Here is a 21,358-nt window from a genome sequence, read left to right as displayed (position 1 = left end):
GGCAGAGGAAGCTCAGTGGCCCTGCCTAAGGTCCCATAGCTAGGGAGTGGCTGGGCAGGCATTTCCTTAGTGAGTCTGATTCTCAAAGCCCAAGATTTCCCTTCCATATCATTGTGAAAATGTGCTCCATGATCCACCACATCCAAAACCCTGGGCAACTCCTTAAAATGCATGCTCCTAAATTCCACCTCAGACCTACCAAATCAGAATCTCAGGCAGTTTTGGATGGAAAACTGATTTTCTTTTTTTTTTTTTTTTTTTGTAGAGACAGAGTCTCACTTTATGGCCCTCGGTAGAGTGCCGTGGCCTCACACAGCTCACAGCAACCTCCAACTCCTGGGCTTAAGCGATTCTCTTGCCTCAGCCTCCCGAGTAGCTGGGACTACAGGCGCTCGCCACAGCGCCCGGCTAGGAAAACTGATTTTCTAATAAGCCTCTCTGGATGATTTTAAACACTTATTATTTTTTTAAATAGGGGAAACATGCAGTAAAATATTCATTTCAAAACATTTAGAGGGTATAAGTGAAAAGCAAGCATTCCACCTCATTTGCCCAATTGTGATGTCTCCTGGAGCTTGCCAGGGGCAATCGCTTTTCCTTGGGGTGACTCAGCGCACTGAAGTTTGAGGGCCACCATCGCATGTATGGGATTGACTAAGATGGGCAGGTCTCTGCACTCCAGAGCTTACAGCAAAATTGCACGTAAGACCACCCTTCAAGGACAAATAACCTCAGAGGGGGTCTCAAAGTGACCAACAAAGATGCCAGGAATGCCTGCTCAGTGAGTGTCTGCACCTCCTGTTTCTAGGACCTGCCAGTCTGCTTCTTTCCAGCTGCCATTTCATGTAGGAAGCATGTAGATGACCGACACAGGTCATCTTGTCAAAAGCAAAATCAGGAAGGGATGCATGGGTAAGGAGAGAGTAAGATGTGATGAGGCAAGGGGAGCCTATAAAGAGGTCTAATCCGGAAGGACTTGGCAGAAGCCCTGTATCCAGTCTTTCAACTTGCATTTCTGATTATTTATAGTAACCATTAACTTTTCCCTTTCTAATATATTCTTCAAAATCAGTGATGTTTAACCTTTCTGGGGTCACATACTTCTTTGGGAATCCTATGAGAACTAGGGACTTTCTCTCCAGAAAAATGCACAGACTGGTAAACCTCAACAACTAGAAGCTTCATGGACCACCAGCCTACCCAGGGCTACCAGGAGGTCCAAGTCAAGAACCTGCTTTTAAATAAGTTATCTGTTGTACTAAAACACTTGCTTTACAAAATTTCTTCCTGTATTTGTTTAGAGAACCTGAATGATGTTACCACTTGCAGTGAACTGCCCTGGCATGAACCATAGGCCAGTTGGCCCAGGTGGAGGAGGCAGCGGCGGTGGTGATTTGGAGCCACTGTTCCAGTTGGCTGTAAGAAGGACCCACAGACAGGTAATGGCTGTCGTGGGGGTGGGGACAGTTTCTTCATTTTCTAGCGCCGCCCATCTGACCCCTGTGCATCTGGCGTTTCATGGGTTCTGAGTGCTGCACCAGTTCCCTGCCCCCCTCTCCTGGGTTGCAAGGAGCTAACCCATCCCAGCCGGGGTGGGGGTGGGGGACGTGGGCGCAGGGCCCCGTGAGCAGAGCTGCGCCAGGAGCAGGCGGGCTCAGCATTCATCATTGTTCCTCCAGCGCCTGGCACGAGTTGGGGCTCAGGCAGGAATGGTGGCCTGAAGCGCGCCATCCTTTCTGCGTCGCCGGCCAACCCAGCTGTCAGCCCTCAGGTGTTTCCTGGGCTCTTTCCAAAGGCCAGACCAAGGCAGGAACTGGGGTCCGAACAGGTCCAGCGGCCGGCCGGGAGGACGACAGCCAGCAGGCGCGGGCGGGGACGGGGCGCACGGGGCCGCGGAGGGACCTGCGCGCGCCCCCGCCGCGCGCTGCGCGCGCACGTGACGGCGCCCCCGGCCCCGCCCCCGGCCTGCCCCCCACCCCCACTGCCCGCTCGGCCGCGCTCCGGTCGGCGGGCTTTATGGGGAAAGCGGCCGCTCCGAGCCGAGGCGGGGGCTGCGGCGGCCGCTCCCGCGGGCTCTCGTCGCTGTTCACGGTTGTCCCCTGCTTGTCCTGCCACACAGCGGCGCCGGGCATGAGCACTTCTACGTCCGGCTCCGAGCCGGAGCCCAAGCCTCAGCCCCAGCCAGTGCCCGGACCTGAGCAGGAGCTGCTGTCAGAACAGGTGTCAGAGCCAGGTTTTGAGCCGCCGCCAAGATCCCAGAGGAAAGCTGAGCCTGAGGTTGGGCAGCGATTGGACCTGCTACGGACGGGGTCAGAGTTCACTCCAGCTGTAAGGCTTGGGCCCTTCACTAAGGCGGCATCAGAGCTGTCCCCTGGGCTGGGGACAGAGTTGCTGCCGGCGATAAAGCCCCTGCCTCTTCAGCGACCTGGACAGGCAAAGACTTCTAATATGGTTTCAGTAGCAGGGACTAGCATGATCCCCAGTGCCCCAGTGGCCTCACTGCCTCTGGACAGCTTCAAAGGCTGGCTCCTCAAGTGGACCAACTACCTGAAGGGCTACCAACGCCGCTGGTTCGTGCTAGGCAATGGCCTGCTATCTTACTACAGGTATGGAACCACGGGGGTGGGGGGTGGGAGTATTTGGGGTTGGGGTGGTGATGGTGATGGAGCCTAGGGAGGTTTGGTAGCATGCACTCCAGCAGGAGAAGTAATGTCTCTAACCAACTGCCAAAGGCTGGGGGCCCTAACCTCTGACAAGGGTGGATGTGATCTAGAGACATGACCTCTGGCAAGAGTGAGTTTAGGAGGACAAATGAGGAGTGGAGTAAGGGAGTGATATGGAGCCTCAGTCTCTCTTTGGTCTTGGTAGTTGTGGGGTTGGGGTAGCTAGGTGGAGTTAACCCTGCACAGCCCTTGCCCTCTCTGGCTGAGGAGCTAAGATCATTTGATGTTAGGGTTTGAGGGAGGTAGTATCCTTGTTCAGATTTTAGGACCCCCTGGTGGGAAGTGTTGCTTGTTCCCTTCCTGATGAGCTGGAAAAGTGGGAGTAACTAACTGCCTTGGCTTTGGGCTGAGCACAGCAGATTCACAGATGTATTAGACACAGCTCTTGCCCATCAGGAGCCCAACTTGGCATTTTGTGAAGAACCGGGAAGTGTTCTGCTGTCTCCTTTCTTATCCCAGAAGCAGGATGGGATTCAAAATTGCAGTCCAGTGGTGAGAGAACTAACACTAGCTATGCAGGGCTCATTGAAACCAGCGTGTTGGGCCTAGTCACTGAGTTTCTTATCAGTGGGTTTGGGGAGGAGGATTCAGCTTTCCCAACAAGATCCCAGGTGAGGCCCGTGTTGCTGGTCTGGGACCACACTCTGAGAAGCACTGCTTCATCATTGCAAATAGGAGGCAAGCAAGACCCTGGCTTCTTGTACTGACACCAGGGTCACCTTGCTCATTTCACTCAGCCAATAGTATCCTTTAAACTTGCCTACTACGACGTTTACACTATATCCTTCCTAGCCTTTCTGGGACATAGCTTCTAGAAGGTGGTCAAGTCTATCATGCCCCTCAGAGTTTGGGAGCTCTGCTGAAGTTAAGTGATGGTTCTGACTCCAAAATGGAGGATCACTGGCTGTCTTTAATTCATGGCAGGGAGAAAGATGAGATGTTTCTAATGTACCCTTCCCACATGGTGTCTTGGTGCCCTGGTGCCCTTTTGCCCACTCAGCTGCACCATACATATGACATGGAACACATTATCCTCGGAGTTAGAAGACTGAGCAAAAGGAGACCCTTTTCCAAGTGATTTTTTTTTTTAAAGAGACAAGAGTCTCACTTTATTGCCCTTAGTAGTGTGCCATGGCGTCACAGATCACAGCAACCTTCAATTCCTGGGCTTAGGCAATTCTCTTGCCTCAGTCTCCCAAGTAGCTGGGACTACAGGCGCCCGCCACAACACCTGGCTATTTTTTTGTTGCAGTTTGGCCAGGGACGGGTTCAAACCCGCCATCCTTGGTATATGGGGCTGGCGCCCTATCTACTGAGCCACAGGTGCCGCCCCCAAATGATGTTTTTTTAATCTCCCCATACTCTGTCAGTTATGTAAATAATCCATGAAGATGAGATAAAACTAAGTAAAAGGGGAAGAAAGGGAGTGGTGACCAGAGCTGGCCTGGAGGGAAGGGACCTCCAGTAATTTGCTATAAATAAGTGTCACTGTGCTTGAAGGCAAAGGACAAAACACATAGGGCATGTCAGCTGTGGACCACACACTCCATTTTACTTACATTCATTAATTTTATGGTCACAATCATGCTGTGAAGTGGGTTCCACTACTGTCCTGTTGTACAGATGAGTCCTGAGGTCAGCTCAGTAGGCAGTGGAGAAAGATTCTGACCCAGACCTCTTGGGCTCCAAAGTCTTCACCTGTCCCAGATCTATTCTGATGCCCACTCAGCCTTGCATTTAGTGTTTTAGTATAATTTATATGTATTTACCAGGTACTACTAAAACTGTAAAAGTCAAGGTAATGTTTATGACTATAGGGTCCCACTGTGGGAAAATAGCTAGTTCTAGTGGAAGTAAAACCTGACCTCATGCCTTTTTGTTTTAATTGGAAGAGTAAAGATGTCTATCATCTTTTCTTAAAATAACTATGTGTAGACAGTTGGGACTTGAAGGTAATCTCAAATCTGCAGATTCTCTGGGTAACTACGAAACGTGCTTACTGATAAGGTTGTGGAGACAAATGTTCATTTGGTAGGGAGGAGAGAGTGGTAACCAGTTTCTTTTGTGTGTGCTGGCACAATCCTGTACTTCTGTTTTTAGACATTTCTAGTTTCCAAGGTGGGTAAAATTATTGCTTGACTCATCTGGATAGAATGAATGATTCCTGACACTTATACAGTCCTGTGCTCTCATATATACTTCCATGTGAAGCCAGCCAGGAAAGGGGAACTGAGGCTGAATAAAATATTTTCAGTGGCCTACCTAGAGGCACCCAGCTTGCAGGCTGTGTGTCTGAATGCCACTGGAGATAAGGAAGTCTTTGTCTGCAAAAAAGGCCTTTCAGAGGTGGAGCCAGAATCACCATTTCAGGTGTTTAATGCCACTCTCCTGTCCCCACTTCTGATCTGAATTCTGCTTTTTAGACCAGGCATGGCCAACCTGCCAGCTAGGGTCAAGGAGCATTTAGACTTGTTGGTCATAATCCTGAGAGTAATAGGCTGAGTTCTTAGGTGCTCCATTTGTGTCCGGCACCGTGAGTGTGTGTTATCTCCTCTAGCCCTTTCTAGAGAGTCTCCATGTGGGTGTGTCTGAGATAGAGGCAAATTAGGTATTTGTGAACTGAAAGAATTTTTTTTTTTTTTTTTTTTTTGCAATTTTTTGGCCGGGGCTGGATTTGAACCCGCCACCTTCAGCATGTGGGGCTGGTGCCCTACTCCATTGAGCTACAGGCACTGCCCCTGAAAGAATTTTTTATTTGTGATCTTGGAGCCAGTAGAGTCATACTTGCTTGCTGGGGCAGTGTGGCTAGTAGGGAAGGAATCAAAGTCATTTCTCTTGCTAGCTTCCCTTTTGGAAAAACTACCCTCAAATTAAAATTTTTTAACTAATTGAACCCTGGCATTTGTATAAAATGTAGGCACATATTTCTTGTGACCCCTGACACTCCATCCCATCTTCTGGCCTTCCCTCCAGGCCAGCTCTGGTCACCACCCCGTTTCTTCCCCTTTTACTAAGTTTTATCTCATCTTCATGCAATTCTTTGGTTCTCTAAGGGTCTTGCTGTGTTGTCCAAGCCGCAGTGCAGTTGTGTGATCATAGCTCATACCAACCTTAAGCTCCTTGGCTCAAGCCATCCTCCTGCCTCAGCCTCCTGAGTAGCTGGGACTACAGGTGCACACTACCACACCCAGCTAATTAAAATAACTTTTTTAACAACTGGGTCTTGCTATGTTGCCCAGGCTCTTCTCAAATTCTTGGTCCCAAGTGTTCCTTTTGTCTTAGCCTCCCACAGTAATAGGGTTACAGTTGTGAGGCCCCCATGCCCAGCCTACATGGCAATTTTTTTTTTTTGAGACAGAGTCTCACTATGTCGTCCTCAGTAGAGTGCAATGGCATCACAGCTCACAGCAACTTCAAATTCTTGGGCTTAAGCAATTCTCTTGCCTTAGCCTCTCAAGTAGCTGGGAGTACAGCCACCCACCACAGCACCCGGCTATTTTTTGTTGTAGTTGTCGTTGTTGTTTAGCAGGCCTGGGCTGGGTTTGAACCTGCCAGCCTCAGTGTATGTGGCTGGTGCCATAACCACTATACTCTGGGGGCTGAGCCCCTACATTAAATTTTTAGAAGCCCATATTTTTTATTGCAATCAGTTTTAACATTATAAAAGGATACACACACACACACAGAGTATATGAGTTTTATGGGACTTACTTTGCTGTATAACGTCCAAGGAATGAGTTTAGGTTGCACTTCTTATTTATGCATTTGCCTTTGGAGGGATTACTATGAAAATTCTTGTACACATGCAGGAGTTTCTCCTGGGTAAAATCGCTGGGTTGCAGAGAATTGTGAATGTTTACCTTACATAATGCCAAAATGTTTCCCAAAGTAGCTGTACCAATTTCTGCTCCCACTAGCAATGAATGAGAGATTCTGTGGATCTATATCCTTGGCAGTAGTTAGTATTGTCAGCACTGATTTTTGCCAACCAGATATGCTATGGGATCTTATAGTAGCCTTGACCTGCATTTCAATTCCCATCATTTTTACCTTAATAGAAAAATGGTGGGGATTTGGATTAAAATTTTCCTTCAGATGTGTTTTCCTCGGGTACTTAAGCCCTGGATTTTGCTTGAGAATCTCATTTGATTGCTTAAGCTTATGCTAAGAGAGAAAGCACATAGTGCCAACATTCATATTATTGAGAATATTAAGCTAAGCATGGTGGCTCACACCTGTAATCCTAGCACTTTGGGAGGCCAAGACGGATGGATTGCCTGAGCTCAGGAGTTTGAGACCAGCCTGAGCAGGAACGAGACCCCAATCTCTAAAAACTAGCCAGGCATTGTGGCGGGGGTACATGTAGTCACAGCTACTTGGGAGGCTGTGGCAGGAGGATTGCTTGAGCCCAAGAGTTTGAGATTGCTGTGAGCTGTGATGCGACAGCATTCCATTGAGGGCTACAAAGTAAGACTGTCTCAAAAAAAAAAAAGAATCTTTAAAAATTTTTTCTTTCTTTCTTTTCTTGACAGGGTCTCCTTTGTTTTTTTCTTTTTGTTTGTTTTTTGAGACAGTCTCAAGTTGTCACTCTGGGTAGAGTGCCATGGCATCATAGCTCACAGCAACCTCCAACTCTTGGGCTCGCGTGAGCCTCTTGCCTCAGTTTTTCTATTTTTTGTAGAGATGGGGTCTCACTTTTGCTCAGGCTGGTCTTGAACTCATGAGCTCAAGCAATCTACCTGCCTCAGCCTTCCAGAGTGCTAGGATTATAGGCGTGAGCCACCAGACTGGCTGCTCTCCTTCTGTTGCTGGGGCTAGAGTGCAGTGGTATCATCAGAGCTTACTACAACCTTAGACTTCTGGGCTGCAGCAATCCTCTTGAGTAGCTGGGTCTGCAGGCATGCGCCACCATGCCTTGCTAATTTTTCTATTTTTTTTAGAGGTGGGATCTCATTCTTGCACAGATTGGCCTCAAATTCCTGACCTCAAGTGATCCTTCTGTCTTAGCCTCCCAACCTGCTAGGATGACAGGCATGAGCTATTGCACCTGGCCAAAAAATGCTCTTTGCAAATGTCGTCACATATAAAAAACATTTCCGGGAAATATGTATAATTGTTGGCAGGATTTTACTTTTTTCTGACAGTGTGCTAGGAATAAAACAGAAGGTGAGATTCTTATTCTATTGCTTGATGTTCTTAATTGTATGTTTATTTAGGTACCAACAAGGGGAATATGGTTTTGTATTCAATTTTTTGTTTGTTAGAAAGTTCCTATTGAAAAAATTTCATCCCTAGTTCTTGTCTCATAGGGAACATGTACTTAGGGAAGAATTCATAAATGATACAGAATTTTCAAAAGTATTGGCCTCAATACTTTTTACAAGTCTTCATGTAAAAAAGTGTTCCAAACACAGCTTTCCCCATCCACATTAGCAACAAAATGGATTAGGTTAAACAAACTTCTGTTTTGTTGTATACCAGTTGTCTGTTTGGCAACATTATAAATGACATTTGTTTCCTAGGGAATTATTTCAAACAGTAGCACTTGTTTTACTTTATTTTTTCTTCAGACTCATCTGTATTTAGTAATAGCTAAGATAGGTAGCAAGAAAGGCCTCAAATAAGTCTGGGTCTATAAGAAAGGAGGCTGCAGTCATATGAAAATAAATTTGAAAATCCTTTAGGAAAGGAACACCACTGAACATTTTGATGAGCTGTGCCCATTTGGGGCAGTAGTCAGGTGACAGAAGATGGTACACCAAGACATCTTTGCCTCTAGGGTAGATTGTTTACTCCTCCACTGAGCTCAGCTCCCAAAAGCCACCTCCTGTGGAGACTAGACACCAAGAAATGTGGTGGTTTTGATGTCTATTTTGATAATACTCAAGAGGATGGAGATGGAAAATACCATCCAGGTATAAAGTATCCCTGAAAATGTGAAGTTGGGGGTACAAGTCTGCAGGGTAAGTTACAAAGGTCCGCACGTGTGGGTTAGACCCCCCCAAAGGTGGCCTTATTATATTAGATGCATCTTTAATTTGAAATATCATTTAGTGTTTGAGTTGTAGTTGAGTGTTTCACCCAGGAGGCCAATACTTGTGAAAATTCTGTATCATTTATGAATTCTTCCCTAAGTACATGTTCCCTATGGGACAAGAACTGGGGATGAAATTTTTTCAACTTTCTAACAAACAAAAAACTGAATGCAAAACCATATTCTCCTTGTTGGTACCCAAATATACAATATGCCCATACATTGTACTCATTAGGTGGGAGCTTACCGAGCCCCCTCCCTTCTTTCATCTACTAGTTTCAAGTAAGTATTGAGTACATAGAGTGCTTGTTTTTCTATTCTTTAGATACTTTACTAAGGAGAACGTTCTTTAACTCCACTTTTTATGGTTGAATAGCACTCCATGGAATGTGTGTACCACAGTTTTTTATATTTTCTTAACTTTTAGCATAGGAATGTTGCAATCAAGTGAAAAATGGACTAGCAACATTTTGGATGAGCACAATGTGCACTAATATTCCTAGCAAATTCTGGTGACTTTCATTGTAATTTCCCCCACAAAATCTGCCTCCTCCTCCTAACTTTCCCATTTCTATGAATAGCTGAAAACCTCTGAGTCAAGCTTGCTGCGTCCTCCCTCTGTCATTCCACATCAGATGGAATTTCCATGCCCTGCCGGTCTCTCTCCTCTAAGCTCCTTTCATCCCCACAGTCCCATCATGGTTCAGGTGTGTCTTCTGTATACCTGAGGTCCTAGCTCCCAGCTTCTGTCCTGGACGGTATGTCCCTCCTGTGCTGCCAGCTCTTAACCCAAAGGCCCTGGGGTTGTCTCACTTTCTTTAGGATTCTCTTTCAACAGTGCAATCTCCTGTGTAAGCAGATCCTTGCATTGAACTTCTCCTGTTTGAAATACTCACAGTGGCCCCTGACTTATCCAAGGACCAGGTCTTCCTCCTCTGGGAGTTTATAGGGTGTGTCTGTGGACCTCTCTCTTCAGACAACTTTGTGCCAAGGGGATATCATGGCCAAGTTCAGCATCTTCTTTGTATTCTGCATGGAGCCAAGCACAGTCCTTAGCCATTGATATCCTCTCAGTAGCCGGGTTAGTCTGTGAATGGATGAGTGAGGGAATGAATGACAATTGCCTGTGATTTTGAGATTTCAGAAAGCCAAGTATGTTAGTGCCAGAGTTAGATTTTTCTTAATTTGTCTTCAATTTCAAAAACTTTGTTATAGTGAGATTGAGACGATAAATTGGAGAGTGCAGGTTTAAGCCAGGAGTGCCAACAAAGCATCAGTTAGGAAATGTGGATATAATATACTATGTTGACAGGATGGCATGTGTTGTAGTAGCTGCTTTGAAGAACTGATAGCTTATTTCTGTGGTCCTCATTTGTCCTTCCTTTTTTGACGAGCTATAAGTGTTCGTACGTGTGAGCTATGTATATCTAGGGCCACTTGTCACTTTGTAAAAGTTGGCAGTTGCTGTGCTCGGGGAGTGGAGAGCAAAGGTAAAGCTTTTAAAAGGACCTTTCTTGATCTTATAGCTCTTTAAACTAGTCTTCTGTGCACCTGAGAGTTTGCCTTGCGTATGTTACATATCCAAGATCCTGTCAGAAGCAGGCCACAAATTAAAGAAGAGGCCTCTGCCCTAAAATGTTAGAGCCAATTAGATAACAGGACCCTCCCACCTGTGGGGTACTCCGCAGGTGTCTGAGTGGTTTCCGGCTCATGGTTCCAGTGAGGAAGTGATGGTCTTGACCTTGCCATCTTGTTAGATTGAGGAAAAAGTGGAAGTTCATGGATAGCACCAGGACTCCAACGTGGACTTCTGACTCAGTCCATGCAAAGGTGTCCACCCACATCACATTAGGGAGACTCCTCACTTAGGTCCTAGGTCAGAAGTCTCCAAGACTAACCCCAGGTTCAGTGAATGTTCAGGAGGACCCAGAAGACCGAGCATATAGTTGCTCACAGCTGTGCTGTTATAACGACAAGCTGCAAATGGAGCACCATCAGCAAGGGACATGGGGTAAGTGGTGGCGGGGGGACTTAGTCCAAGCTTCCAAAGGTCTACTGCCAGTAAAGTCGCACAAGGCACAATTCCTCCAGCAACAAGTTGTGACAACACGTGTGAAACCTTGCCAACCAGGGAAGCTTGTTAGCAACTCAGAGCCCAGGCTTTTCACCGGGGGCTGATCATGTGGGCATCTTCCACTTGGCATTTACCCAAATTTCAGATCCATAGAAGGAAAGCAGATATTTAGCACCAATCACATGGTTTGTACAAATAGTTTATGCACAGTGTGCCACCTTTAGGGAATGGCAGGAATCTTCCCTGAATCTAAGCTTCTAGATGCCAACCAAGGGCCAGCATAGGAAACAAGCCTGTGAACTCCTTTCTGGACAGGTCTGAACTCCTTCCTCCTGGCAGATTCAGTGACATCAGTCAGGGTAAGGGCCTCCCCCGCTATGGCTTGAGGAGAGTTGAGTGCCTGTACTCTTCTCTGAGTGATGGTGTCACTCCTGGTTTCCTATCACAGAGCCACATGCCAGTCTTGCAGGGTGTCCACACAGCACGGTTTGCTGCTCTGTGTGCTGAGTGCCTTCTCTGTAGAGTGTCTGGCCATGTGGTTGGCCTTTTATTGCTTCACAGACACTTTTCTGATCTAGACCATCCCCATGACCATCTGATAGCTTGGTTTTGGCATATGACTGGGGCATACTTACATGGGGCCTTTATTCCTTCCCAATATTTTTATTCCTTTGGCATGTCCACTGTGAATTTGTCAGCTGCTACTGAACCTTGTACTTTTCTCGGGGAAGGTCTGTTAATCCAAGACTGGGGCCTGTTGAGCAGTCTGGGGCACTTGTGACAATGAGCACACACTAACTTTAGTCATATCCTTCATTGATCTCCCGCACTGCCAACAATATACAAGGCAGTGTGGGCAACAAACCTTCATACCCACTCTCACACCACTAGAGTGGAGGAGGGGATGTCTGCACACATCCTGGCCATTCAGTAAGAGGTGGGCAGATTCAAGTAAAATGCTGGGGGGAGCTCTCAGGGAGCTGGGTATTCAAGACTTTCACTCCTCCTGCAGTCTTCTGGACTGCAAATAGCTGGCAAACTATGTCAGTAAAGAGAGACAAGGCCTATGAAAAGGGTGTGAGGTTCTTTAGAACAAGATAAATAGCTTCTTATCTCAGTGGGAAAGAAAGATGGAAAAAATAAGCCTATTTCCTGGATGACTATGTTAGATACTGACGTATGGGGAAGAAGAGAGGTAGAAACACCCCTGAATACAATTGAACTTGGCAACTCAGTACGTGGTAAATCACACACCAGGTGTCACCACATAGAGATGTGGCTTTAAGAGGCCCCTTCCATGATTATACATAGAGAGGAAGCTGTCAGTGAGTTTGGGGGGGTCACGCTGGGTGCTATACTCTTCTTTTCTTTTCTATGCGATGCTTTTCTGCATCTGTTTCCATTTTCTAAGAGTTCTTAGAGTTCTGATCACTTAGGGATGCTTCGCTCCTTTTGGCACCTCATCACAGGCTCAGCCATTTAATACCAATTTAACATTTAATACCAATTTAACAATCTTGAATCACACCATTCGATCTGCATTGCTGGACCATTGCCTAAAACCAAGAAGAGAGCAGATGGCATTGCTGAGCTTGCATAGGAAACTGCCAGATTGTGCTATCCTTTGAAGCGGCAGTAGACACTGCCTTCCTATAACATAGTGTGCGGTTTCCCTGGGCTCACCACATAAAGCCTGGCTTGGGGTGCAGCACTCACTGTCCTTCACAGCCAGGTCTCCACCTTCCTTTCCCTACCACTCATCTTCCCTGCCCTTGCCCTTTTTCTGACCAAACCACATGCCTTTCATTCTCCTGTTCAGATCATCACACCTGCCATCCCCTCAGCCGGGAGGACCCCTCCTCATTGCTGCTAAAATCTTAGCCAGACATTCGGAGTCTTTTGAGCATGGACCTACCAGAATTTCCCTGTAATGATCCTCTGGATGCCCTTTTGTGTATTATGTCATGCACCCCATTGGCTGGGTATTTGTCCATCTTGCTCTATTAGATCAATATCACCCTCCTCCCCAGAATACGGGGCCCTGTCATCTCAGTGTAGTGTCCTCTACAGTGCTGGGCATAGTGCCTTGTCCTTAGTTGGTTCTCAAACTTAAGTATTTTTTATCAAAACTACACTTTGTAATTGTGATCTTTTTTTTATATTGTAAAGATCCACCATGCAGCCTGGAACATTGCAGTAGCTCAGAGGGAATCACCAAATTGCTGGGAGAATGGAATGACCACAGGGGCCACATGTGGCCCAGCCCTTTCAGCCCCATTTCTAAGGCTTAGCATGAGCCAAGGATATGTGAGGGTATTGAGAGCTCATTGCATTGATTTGTATTTAAAACTCTTTTTCGTTGTAGGCTCAGTGCCATAGTACAGTGGTTACAGCGCCAGCCACATGCATCAAGGCAGGCAGGTTCGAACCTGGCTTGGGCCAACTAAGCAACAATAACTGCAACCAAAACGTAGCCAAGCGTTGTGGGAGGCTGAGGCAAGAGAATCACTTAAGCCCAAGAGTTTGAGGTTGCTGTGAGCTGCGATGCCACCACACTCTACCAAGGACGACATAGTGAGACTCCGTCTCAAAACAAAACAAAACAAAACTCTTTGTTATAAAGAATTTTAAATATTTATGAGAGCAAACAATAGTATAATGAACCTCCACGCACCCATTACCTGGTTTCAATACTTAATAGCTTCTAGACCAATCCTGTTTCACCTCAGTCTCCCCTCTCATATCATTTTGAAGTGAACCCCAAATATCATATTTCCCCTGTAATAGTTTCAGTATGTACCTCTAAAGGATAAGAATTTTCAAAAATCTGTCCATAATACCATTGTTACAACTAAAACAAATGAGGAGTAGTTCTTTGTTATCATTAAATATCCAATAGTGTTCACAGTTTCAGTAGTGTCAGGTGTCATAAATGGTTTTTTGGATACATTTGTTTGTATCAGGACCAAATAAGGCCTACACATAGAATTTCCCACAGTCTGAATTTTGCTGGATTTGGCATATGTTATTCCTCTGTTCTCAGTAATTTCTTAATTTGATAGATGGATCTGGAGACTTGGTCAGGTGGTGGTTTGTTTTTCCATCAGGAGCTCACACTGTCTGCTGGCCTTTTTTTTTCTGTGATGTGAGGAGCTCGTGATCAATCTTAGTCTAATGCTATCACTTATCCTCATTTATCAGCAGGAATACTTCTATGAAAGTATTTTGCTATTATCTTTACCCTCTCATCTACTATGCTTTGTTTACTCAGTTCACACACTTGGATTCCAATGTTTGATTCCTTCTCTTTATTCACAAGTTTTCCAAAAAATGAGTTGGTTCTTCTCCTCCGACGATGGCCAGTTAGTTTTTCTTCTCCCTTTTTTTTTTTTTTCCTAAGAGGGTGCACTCTGTTGCCCAGGCTGGCATGCAGTGGCATGATCATATCTCACTCTAAAATTTGAACTGCTGGGTTCAAGTGATCCTCCTGGTCCTGCTTTCCAAGTAGTTGGGACTATAGGTGTATACTACCATGCCCAGCTAATTTCTATTTTTACTTTTTGTAGAGATGGGGTCTCACTGTGTTGCCCAGGCTGGTCTTGAATTCTGACCTCAAGTTATCCTCTTGCCTTGGCCTCCCAAAGGAGTGAACCACTACACCCAGTGTTAGTTTTGTTTTTCTAAGTATCAATATAGTTTCATAGATAAGAGCATGTTTGATGTGGTTTAGCCCACTACTGTTATTACCCTTAATAATGCTCATGTTGGCCTGCCTTGTCTTTGGTTAGTGGGACCCTCTTCAAGTTATCTCTGGTGTCCTTTGGACAAGACCCTGATAGTATTATTGATAGCTTCTTTGCTGTCTGGCTTGGAAAGATGTTCTAGGTCAGCAGTTCTCAACCTGTGGATCACAACCCACAGGAACTGTATTAAAGGGCTGTGTCATTTAGGAAGGTTGAGAACCACTGTTCTAGGTACTTCTTGCACTTGTCTTGTCCCGGCCCTGGAGTCAGCCATTTCTTCAAGGAGGTTCATTTCTTTTTGGTAGGAAATGGTGTTTAGAGATCCTAATCTTGGTGCAATGAGGGGTCATTGCCACTAGATTAATCATTGTTTCTAAGTCTTTTTAGTATATAGAGCTAGAAAATATGAATATATATGTTTTATATATTTTTTATAAAATATAGGAAATACGTATTTTTTTATACAGAGCTGGGAAATATATATGTATACATTTATAAGTTTGATACAGATACATATATATGTATATAGGCATATACACATACACAGAATTATATAACTTTATATAAAACAGCCTATACTATATTTTATTGAAAGATAAAATATAAGTTCGTGCTGGTACTCTGAATTCAGATTCAAGGCCACAGTGTTTTGCTCAACTGTAGCTCATTTTGTCTGTGTGCCATCATCTTGCTGAAGCCCACCATAGTGTAAGGTATCCCCTATAGGAGAGGTAGGTTGGTAATCTTCAGCGTTCCAGAGCCCATGTGATGATACAAGTCTTTGGGGGCTCGTTCCTGAGACCCTCAGGGATGAGTCACGGGCGGAAGGTCTTTGGCACTTGACAGTGTTATTCAGCTAGGGCTTATACTCCAACCTGGGCTTCCTTATACATCCTTCCCAGAGGTGCTCACGTGACATGAAAGGTGCAGGCCAACACTACAGAGGAGATCAATGGCAGGTGGGTCTGTGGGGAAAAAATTCTTCTTCGGGGAAGCGAGAGAGTTCCAGGCCGTTTCAGGATCTGTTCTCCTCCACATAGCCTTTACCATTAGTATTTTTTTCCTCCAGCATCTTTCTTCCCCTTCTGTTCCTTCTCCAAGCCTTGGGATTTGACCTACTTTGTCTTTTCCTCCCACTTGGGAGAATGACATCTTTGTTCCCCTAGACCAGTAAGTCAGCTGGGAGAGGTGGATCCCAGGAAATACTTATTGAACTGAAGTGTGCTCAAGCACTTTCAATTCTATAATTTGCATTGGAGGGAGAGGGCCTGATGTATATTTACTGGGTCTGGGTCCTTTAAAAGTATGAAGTGAGGGTGGGGCTTGGTGGCTCACACCATAATCCTAGCACTTTGGGAAGCCAAGGTGGGTGGATTGCTTGAGCTCAGGAGTTGGAGACCAGCCTGAGTAAGAGCAAGACCCTCTTCTCTACTAAAAGTAGAAAAACTAGCTGGGCATTGTGGCAGCCTCCTGGAGTCCCAGCTACTCAGGAGGCTGAGGCCAGAGGATTGCGCAAGCCCAAGAGTTTGAGGTTGCTGTGAGCTATCATGCCATGATATTTGACCCAGGGGGACAGAGTTAAACTGTGTCTCAAAAAATAAAGTATGAAGTGAGGCTGTGGTTGGTCACTTCCATGAGCTCAGGTTCCCAACTGCCATGGAACCTCAGTATCATTTCTTATCCTTCTGCGCATTGTATGAAATAAAAACCAAACAAACCAATCAGGAATAAACTGTTGCAGAAAATGTTTCATAATGTGTTGGGTCTTTGTGGTTTAAGAGATGCTTTCCCACGCTTCATCCATTTTCAGTCTTTAAGACCTAGGAGGGAACTGGTGTGTTCACAGTCATTCTCATTTTACAGTTATAGGGAAAATGAGGTACAGAGAGTACAATTGCTTTGTAAAAGGCCATGTATCACTTTAATCATTTCTTCAACATACAGGTTGTATCTTGGGGTCATTGTTGATACAACCCCAGCCCTCCCTTCTTTCACTTATTTGTCCAGCAGCATAGCCATCTACCGTCCCAAATCAGAGGCTGAATATTGGGCTGCCAGTGAAGAAGGAGCCCTGCTCCTGTACCTGTAGACCCTGAGCCAGGAATGCAGCGGCCAGTTGCCTGAACTTTGGCAGAAACTCAGACTCACTTTTTCTTTTTTCAGGAAGATTTTCAACAAGTGTAGAAAGAAAATCAGTTAAATTAACCACAACAGATTGTTTCCTGGCGTATACTGGTTAATTTAAGAAGGCTTCCTGTGAGACCACAGCTTCCAGCTGTCTGGTTGCTGACTGCCCACCAGCTTTTAGCTGTGTGCGTAACTGTATAGACAGGTCTTCAACTACTCAGGTCTGGGGTTGCGTGTGTCCTCCCAGGTCTCTCGTAGCTGCCGACATTCCAAAGCAGCAGAGGGTGTGGAAGCCATTCTGGCTTCTCCTCAGAATGACAAAGACAGAGAGAAATCTAGGATCATGGATCCTTTAAGTCTGTTTTATAGCTTTATAGAATTCTTAGCTACATTATAAATTTATGTTAATTATCTCATTTAAGTCTCAAAATTAACTTTTTTTTTTTTTTTTTTTGAGACAGAGTCTCAAGCTGTCACCCTGGGTAGAGTGCTGTGGCATCATAGCTCACAACACTCAAACTCTTGGGCTTAAGCAATTCCCTTGCGGCAACCTTCCAAGTAGCTGGACTACAGGTGCCCGCCACAATACCCGGCTTTTTTTTTGTGGTTGTAGTTTTCATTGTTGTTTGGTAGGCCTGGGCTGCATTTGAACCCCCCAGCTCCAGTGTATGTGGCTGGTGCCCTAGCCACTGAGCTACAGTTGCTGAGCCTGAAAATTAACTTTTTAAAAATTCCCATATTTCAGATGAGGAAACTTAGGTTTAGAAGGTTAAGTGGGTCCTCCAGGATGACACTTACTAGGTGGGTGGTGGGCAGTTAACTCAGGTAGTCGTACTTCTTCACTCATGCTGTCTCTACAGCAGTGGTTCTCAACCTTGCTAATGCTGCGGCCCTTTATACAGTTCCTGAGGGTCATGACCCACAGGTTGAGAACCTCTGCTCTACAGTATGGCCCCACACTGCATCTGGGAGGCCAGGTGGTGCAACCAGCTGTTAATTATGGTGCTCAAATGAGGCATGTAGAAACAGGAATTTGCTTTGACACCAGGCTACTTTGACTTGTAAAAATCTTTGAGAAGAGAGGGACAGAAATAAAAAACCTTAAGGTTGTACCTTACTCCATGTTTTCTTGGGTTGGGCAAAAGCTATCCTATCTGAATTTAAGGTATTTGGCTCTTCAAAGAAAAATTTAATCCATGATACAAAAATTTCGATTGAAACAGTACCCTGTATTTTTCCCTGTTATTAGTTTAGGGTTTTTTTGTCTTGTTTTGTTTTTGTGATAGGGTCTCATTCTGGTGTCCAGGCCAGAGTGTTGTGGCGTCACCTAGCTCACAGCAACCTCAACTCCTAGGTTTAAGTAATCCTACTTCCTCAGCCTCCTGAGTAGCTGGAACTACAGGTGCCCACCACAACACCCAGCTAATTTTTCTATCTTTTTGTAGAGACAGGGATCTCACTCTTGCTCAGGCTGGTCTCAAATTCCTGAACTCAAGTGATCCTCCCACCTTGGCCTCCCAGAGGGCTAGGATTACAGGTGAGCCACAGTGCCTGGCCAGCCTAGATTTTAATAATCACCAAATTTGAAGAGTGCTTAATGGTATAGAAGGTGCTTACATATATGTCATCCCATCTGATGACAACTCGGGGAGAAAAGTAGTTATTATTCCCTGGTTACAAAAAGCCACTGTCTCAGTGCAGTGCAGCTGCATAGCAGAACCAGTAGCTCATGTTTTGTCTGTTTTTCTCTCAGAATGCCCAACTCACAATAAATAAGTGTTCTGTAACTGTTAGGTGGCTACACACTGCACAGATGTGTCATCAGTGCCTAGGAAGCTAGCAAGATTTTCCACATCCCTGATTAAGTTGCATGGTGTGGTAGCAGAAGAATCTGTAGGTATAAAAGGAGCTTAAAAGTCATTGAGCCATCAAAGCATTCCTTCAGGCATTAGAGGAAAAAAAAAGTCATTGAGCCAACCGTCTCTATGTTCAATAATGTCGTCTTATAGCATCTTGACCTTGTGATCACTAGCTTCTGAGCAAACCTTTCAGGTAAGCAAACCTCTGTCTCCTAAGATAAGCTAATTGTTACTTAATCAACTCTCAGTTTTAGAAAATTCTCCCTCTGTTGAGCTCAACTAGGTTTCGAGCAGCATCTGTCCTCATTGGAGGTGTCAGTGTGTCCCACACAGGTGATCTTATCCTTTCCACATGGTCGTACTCTTCAGAGAGACTGGACCAGTGTCCCTGTGTATTATCCTTTGTTGCATAACAAATCAAAACTCAAATTCAAAATTTAGCAGGTGAAGACAACAATAGTGAATCTCACTGTGAGCAGTGTGCATGCCTGTAATCCCAGCATTTTTGGAGGTCAAGAATTCATAAGGGGGGGCAGTGCCTGTGGCTCAAGGAGTAGGGCGCCAGTCCCATATGCCGGAGGTGGCGGGTTCAAACCCAGCCCCGGCCAAAAACCACAAAAAAAAAAAAAAAAGAATTCATAAGGGATAAGGTGAGGTGATTGTGGCTTAGGGTCTGTCTTAAGGGCTGCAGTTATCCAAAGGCTTGACTGGGGCAGGAAGCTCCACCTCCAAGGTGGCTCGTTCACATAGCTGGCAGAGTGGTGCTGGAAGTTGGCACCACTGGATTTCTCCAGAGGGTAGCTTGAGTGTCCTCACAACATGGCAGCTGGCTTTTCCAAAGGAGAGTGATGTAAGACAGAGCAAAGCAGTAACTGAAATGTTCCTGCCTTCAAAGTCACACTCTTATTTCCACAGTAGTCTGTTGGTTACAGGTGAGCCCTGCTCAGTGTGGGAGGATGTCTCCAAACCTCCCTGACTCTCAGCTTTCCTTATCTGTTAACAGCCCTGCTTGTCTGTTTGAAACAAACCGGGAAGAAGTATTTGGTGTAAACTGTTTCATAAGTGAAAGGGATCTTTTTGAATATGAGGGTTTTGCTAGTAATAAGTACTTAAGTAATGAGAACCTCCTATTTAAGCCCCATGCTCTTGTTTAATAGGTACAGTTAAGGAAAGCAAAGCTGGATTTGCCAGAGGCTGAGGAAGATGTAGTTGAGGCCTCTTTGGGGCGTAGCCAGGCTGTGGACTACCCTTCTAGAGTTCAGGAACTTCGTCATGAGAAGACCCCTCTCTGATGACAGGGCCCTTTCCTTGTTCAGTTCAAATGGTCAAGAGGAGAAGGAAGGCCACACACTGTTGGGTGCTATTGGGGTCCAGGAAAGCGGCTACCCTATGGAGGGTGGGACTGCATCTGTCTTGTTCACTACTGTGAACCCAGGATCTGGCCTGGCCTGTGCTGTGTCGACTGAATGAAAGAATGAATGTGACCAAGCAGGGGTGAAAGTTGTCTCAAATGCAAACTCTTGGGAGTCCGCAGCTGCCTGTGGTGTGGGGTCTTTGGTTTTGTAGGATACTGTTATGGGTTTGTTTGTTTGTTAGACAGAATCTTGGCTCTATTGCACTACCTAGAGTACAGAAGTGTGTCATCATAGCTCACTGCAACCTGAAACTGCTAGGCTCAAGCAATGTTGCCTCAGCCTTCCTGAGCAGCTGGGACTGCAGGCCTATGCCACCATGCTAATTTTTCTATTTTTTGCAGAGATTGGTAACTGTTCTTAGACCATTTAGGTGGTCTCTAATTCCTGAGCTCAAGTGATCCTCCCACCTTGGCTTCCTAGAGTGCTAGGATTACAGGCATGAGCCCGTACACTCAGCCAATGTTGTGATTTAACAGGAGTTTACCTGCTGTTTCTGCTTCATGTGAAGCTTGACAGGAGTCACTTTACTTAGGATTATTTCCTCTAATATTAATATAAGTGCCTATAATACTGGAGGCTGTGAAGGGAAGAAATATAATTTTTGAAAAAATTATATGTTTCACCATTAGATCTGTAAACTCATATTGTAATCTGAACATTTAAATTTGTAATTGGCCTTGGTGTGTTACATTTGGAGTTAAGTGCTTCCTTAATTTACCTCTAATCTGTGGTTTTTCAGTCTTTCGCTTGGCTGGGTAACTGATTTTCTTTTTTTAGAACTCAATTCTTTACTTAGTGTAGTATTTTATTTGTTATAATTTTGTGCTACCGGATTTTTAAGTTAACAGGTCACTTGTGGAAGGAAGAATCTTAAATTGTGAGAACATCTTGTAGGTTGTGGTTGCAGCTGTAGAGATTGTGTGACAATTAAAAAAAAATCTCCTTAAGTATCCTGAATTATTCTGTGTAGGAAAGTTTGGATTTATAGACTCACAACTGTGCTTGAAATAGATCCAGCCCTGTGCCTTAGAGACCCTGCTATCTCCTAATTTCTTGTCATAAAAAATTAGCACACAGCCTTATTCCTGTGCCTGGCCCAGTGGGACTCAAGAGGTCCCCTTTGTCACTGAAGTCATTCAGCACTGTTATTCACTATGTTTACACATGGGGAAGATTTAAAATAATAATACTTACAGATTTTATTTTGAAAATTTTCAAAATGTACACAAATGGAGATTTTGGCACAATGAATCCCTTGTCTCCATCACTCAGTGTCAGCAAGTGTCTCACATTAGGGTCAATCTGCAATCTTTCCATACTCAGTTTAATCAAATCTCATATATTTTTAACTTTCATTTGTAAATGTTTCAAGACATTATGTAT

General features: G+C 45.0%; 1 protein-coding gene across 5 annotated transcripts in view; it reads left to right on the top strand.

The window, feature by feature from the left end:
- The first annotated feature begins 1,455 nt into the window (after positions 1–1,455).
- OSBP2 (oxysterol binding protein 2) overlaps positions 1,456–21,358 on the top strand; it is a 191,451-nt gene continuing 171,548 nt past the window's right edge. For 2 of the 5 annotated variants that reach the window (XM_053586846.1, XM_053586844.1), the window contains exon 1: positions 1,456–2,606. In XM_053586846.1, the coding sequence (XP_053442821.1) occupies positions 1,519–2,606 (1,088 nt within the window). In that variant the 5' untranslated portion in view covers positions 1,456–1,518. The remainder of the gene's footprint in view (positions 2,607–21,358) is intronic. The other 3 variants (XM_053586847.1, XM_053586845.1, XM_053586849.1) reach the window with 2 other exon arrangements.

Source organism: Nycticebus coucang, chromosome 4 (genome assembly GCF_027406575.1).
Source record: "Nycticebus coucang isolate mNycCou1 chromosome 4, mNycCou1.pri, whole genome shotgun sequence".
Taxonomy (NCBI): domain Eukaryota; kingdom Metazoa; phylum Chordata; class Mammalia; order Primates; family Lorisidae; genus Nycticebus; species Nycticebus coucang.
The sequence above is the reverse complement of the archived record's forward strand: the minus strand, read 5'-3'. Positions and strand labels throughout refer to the sequence as shown.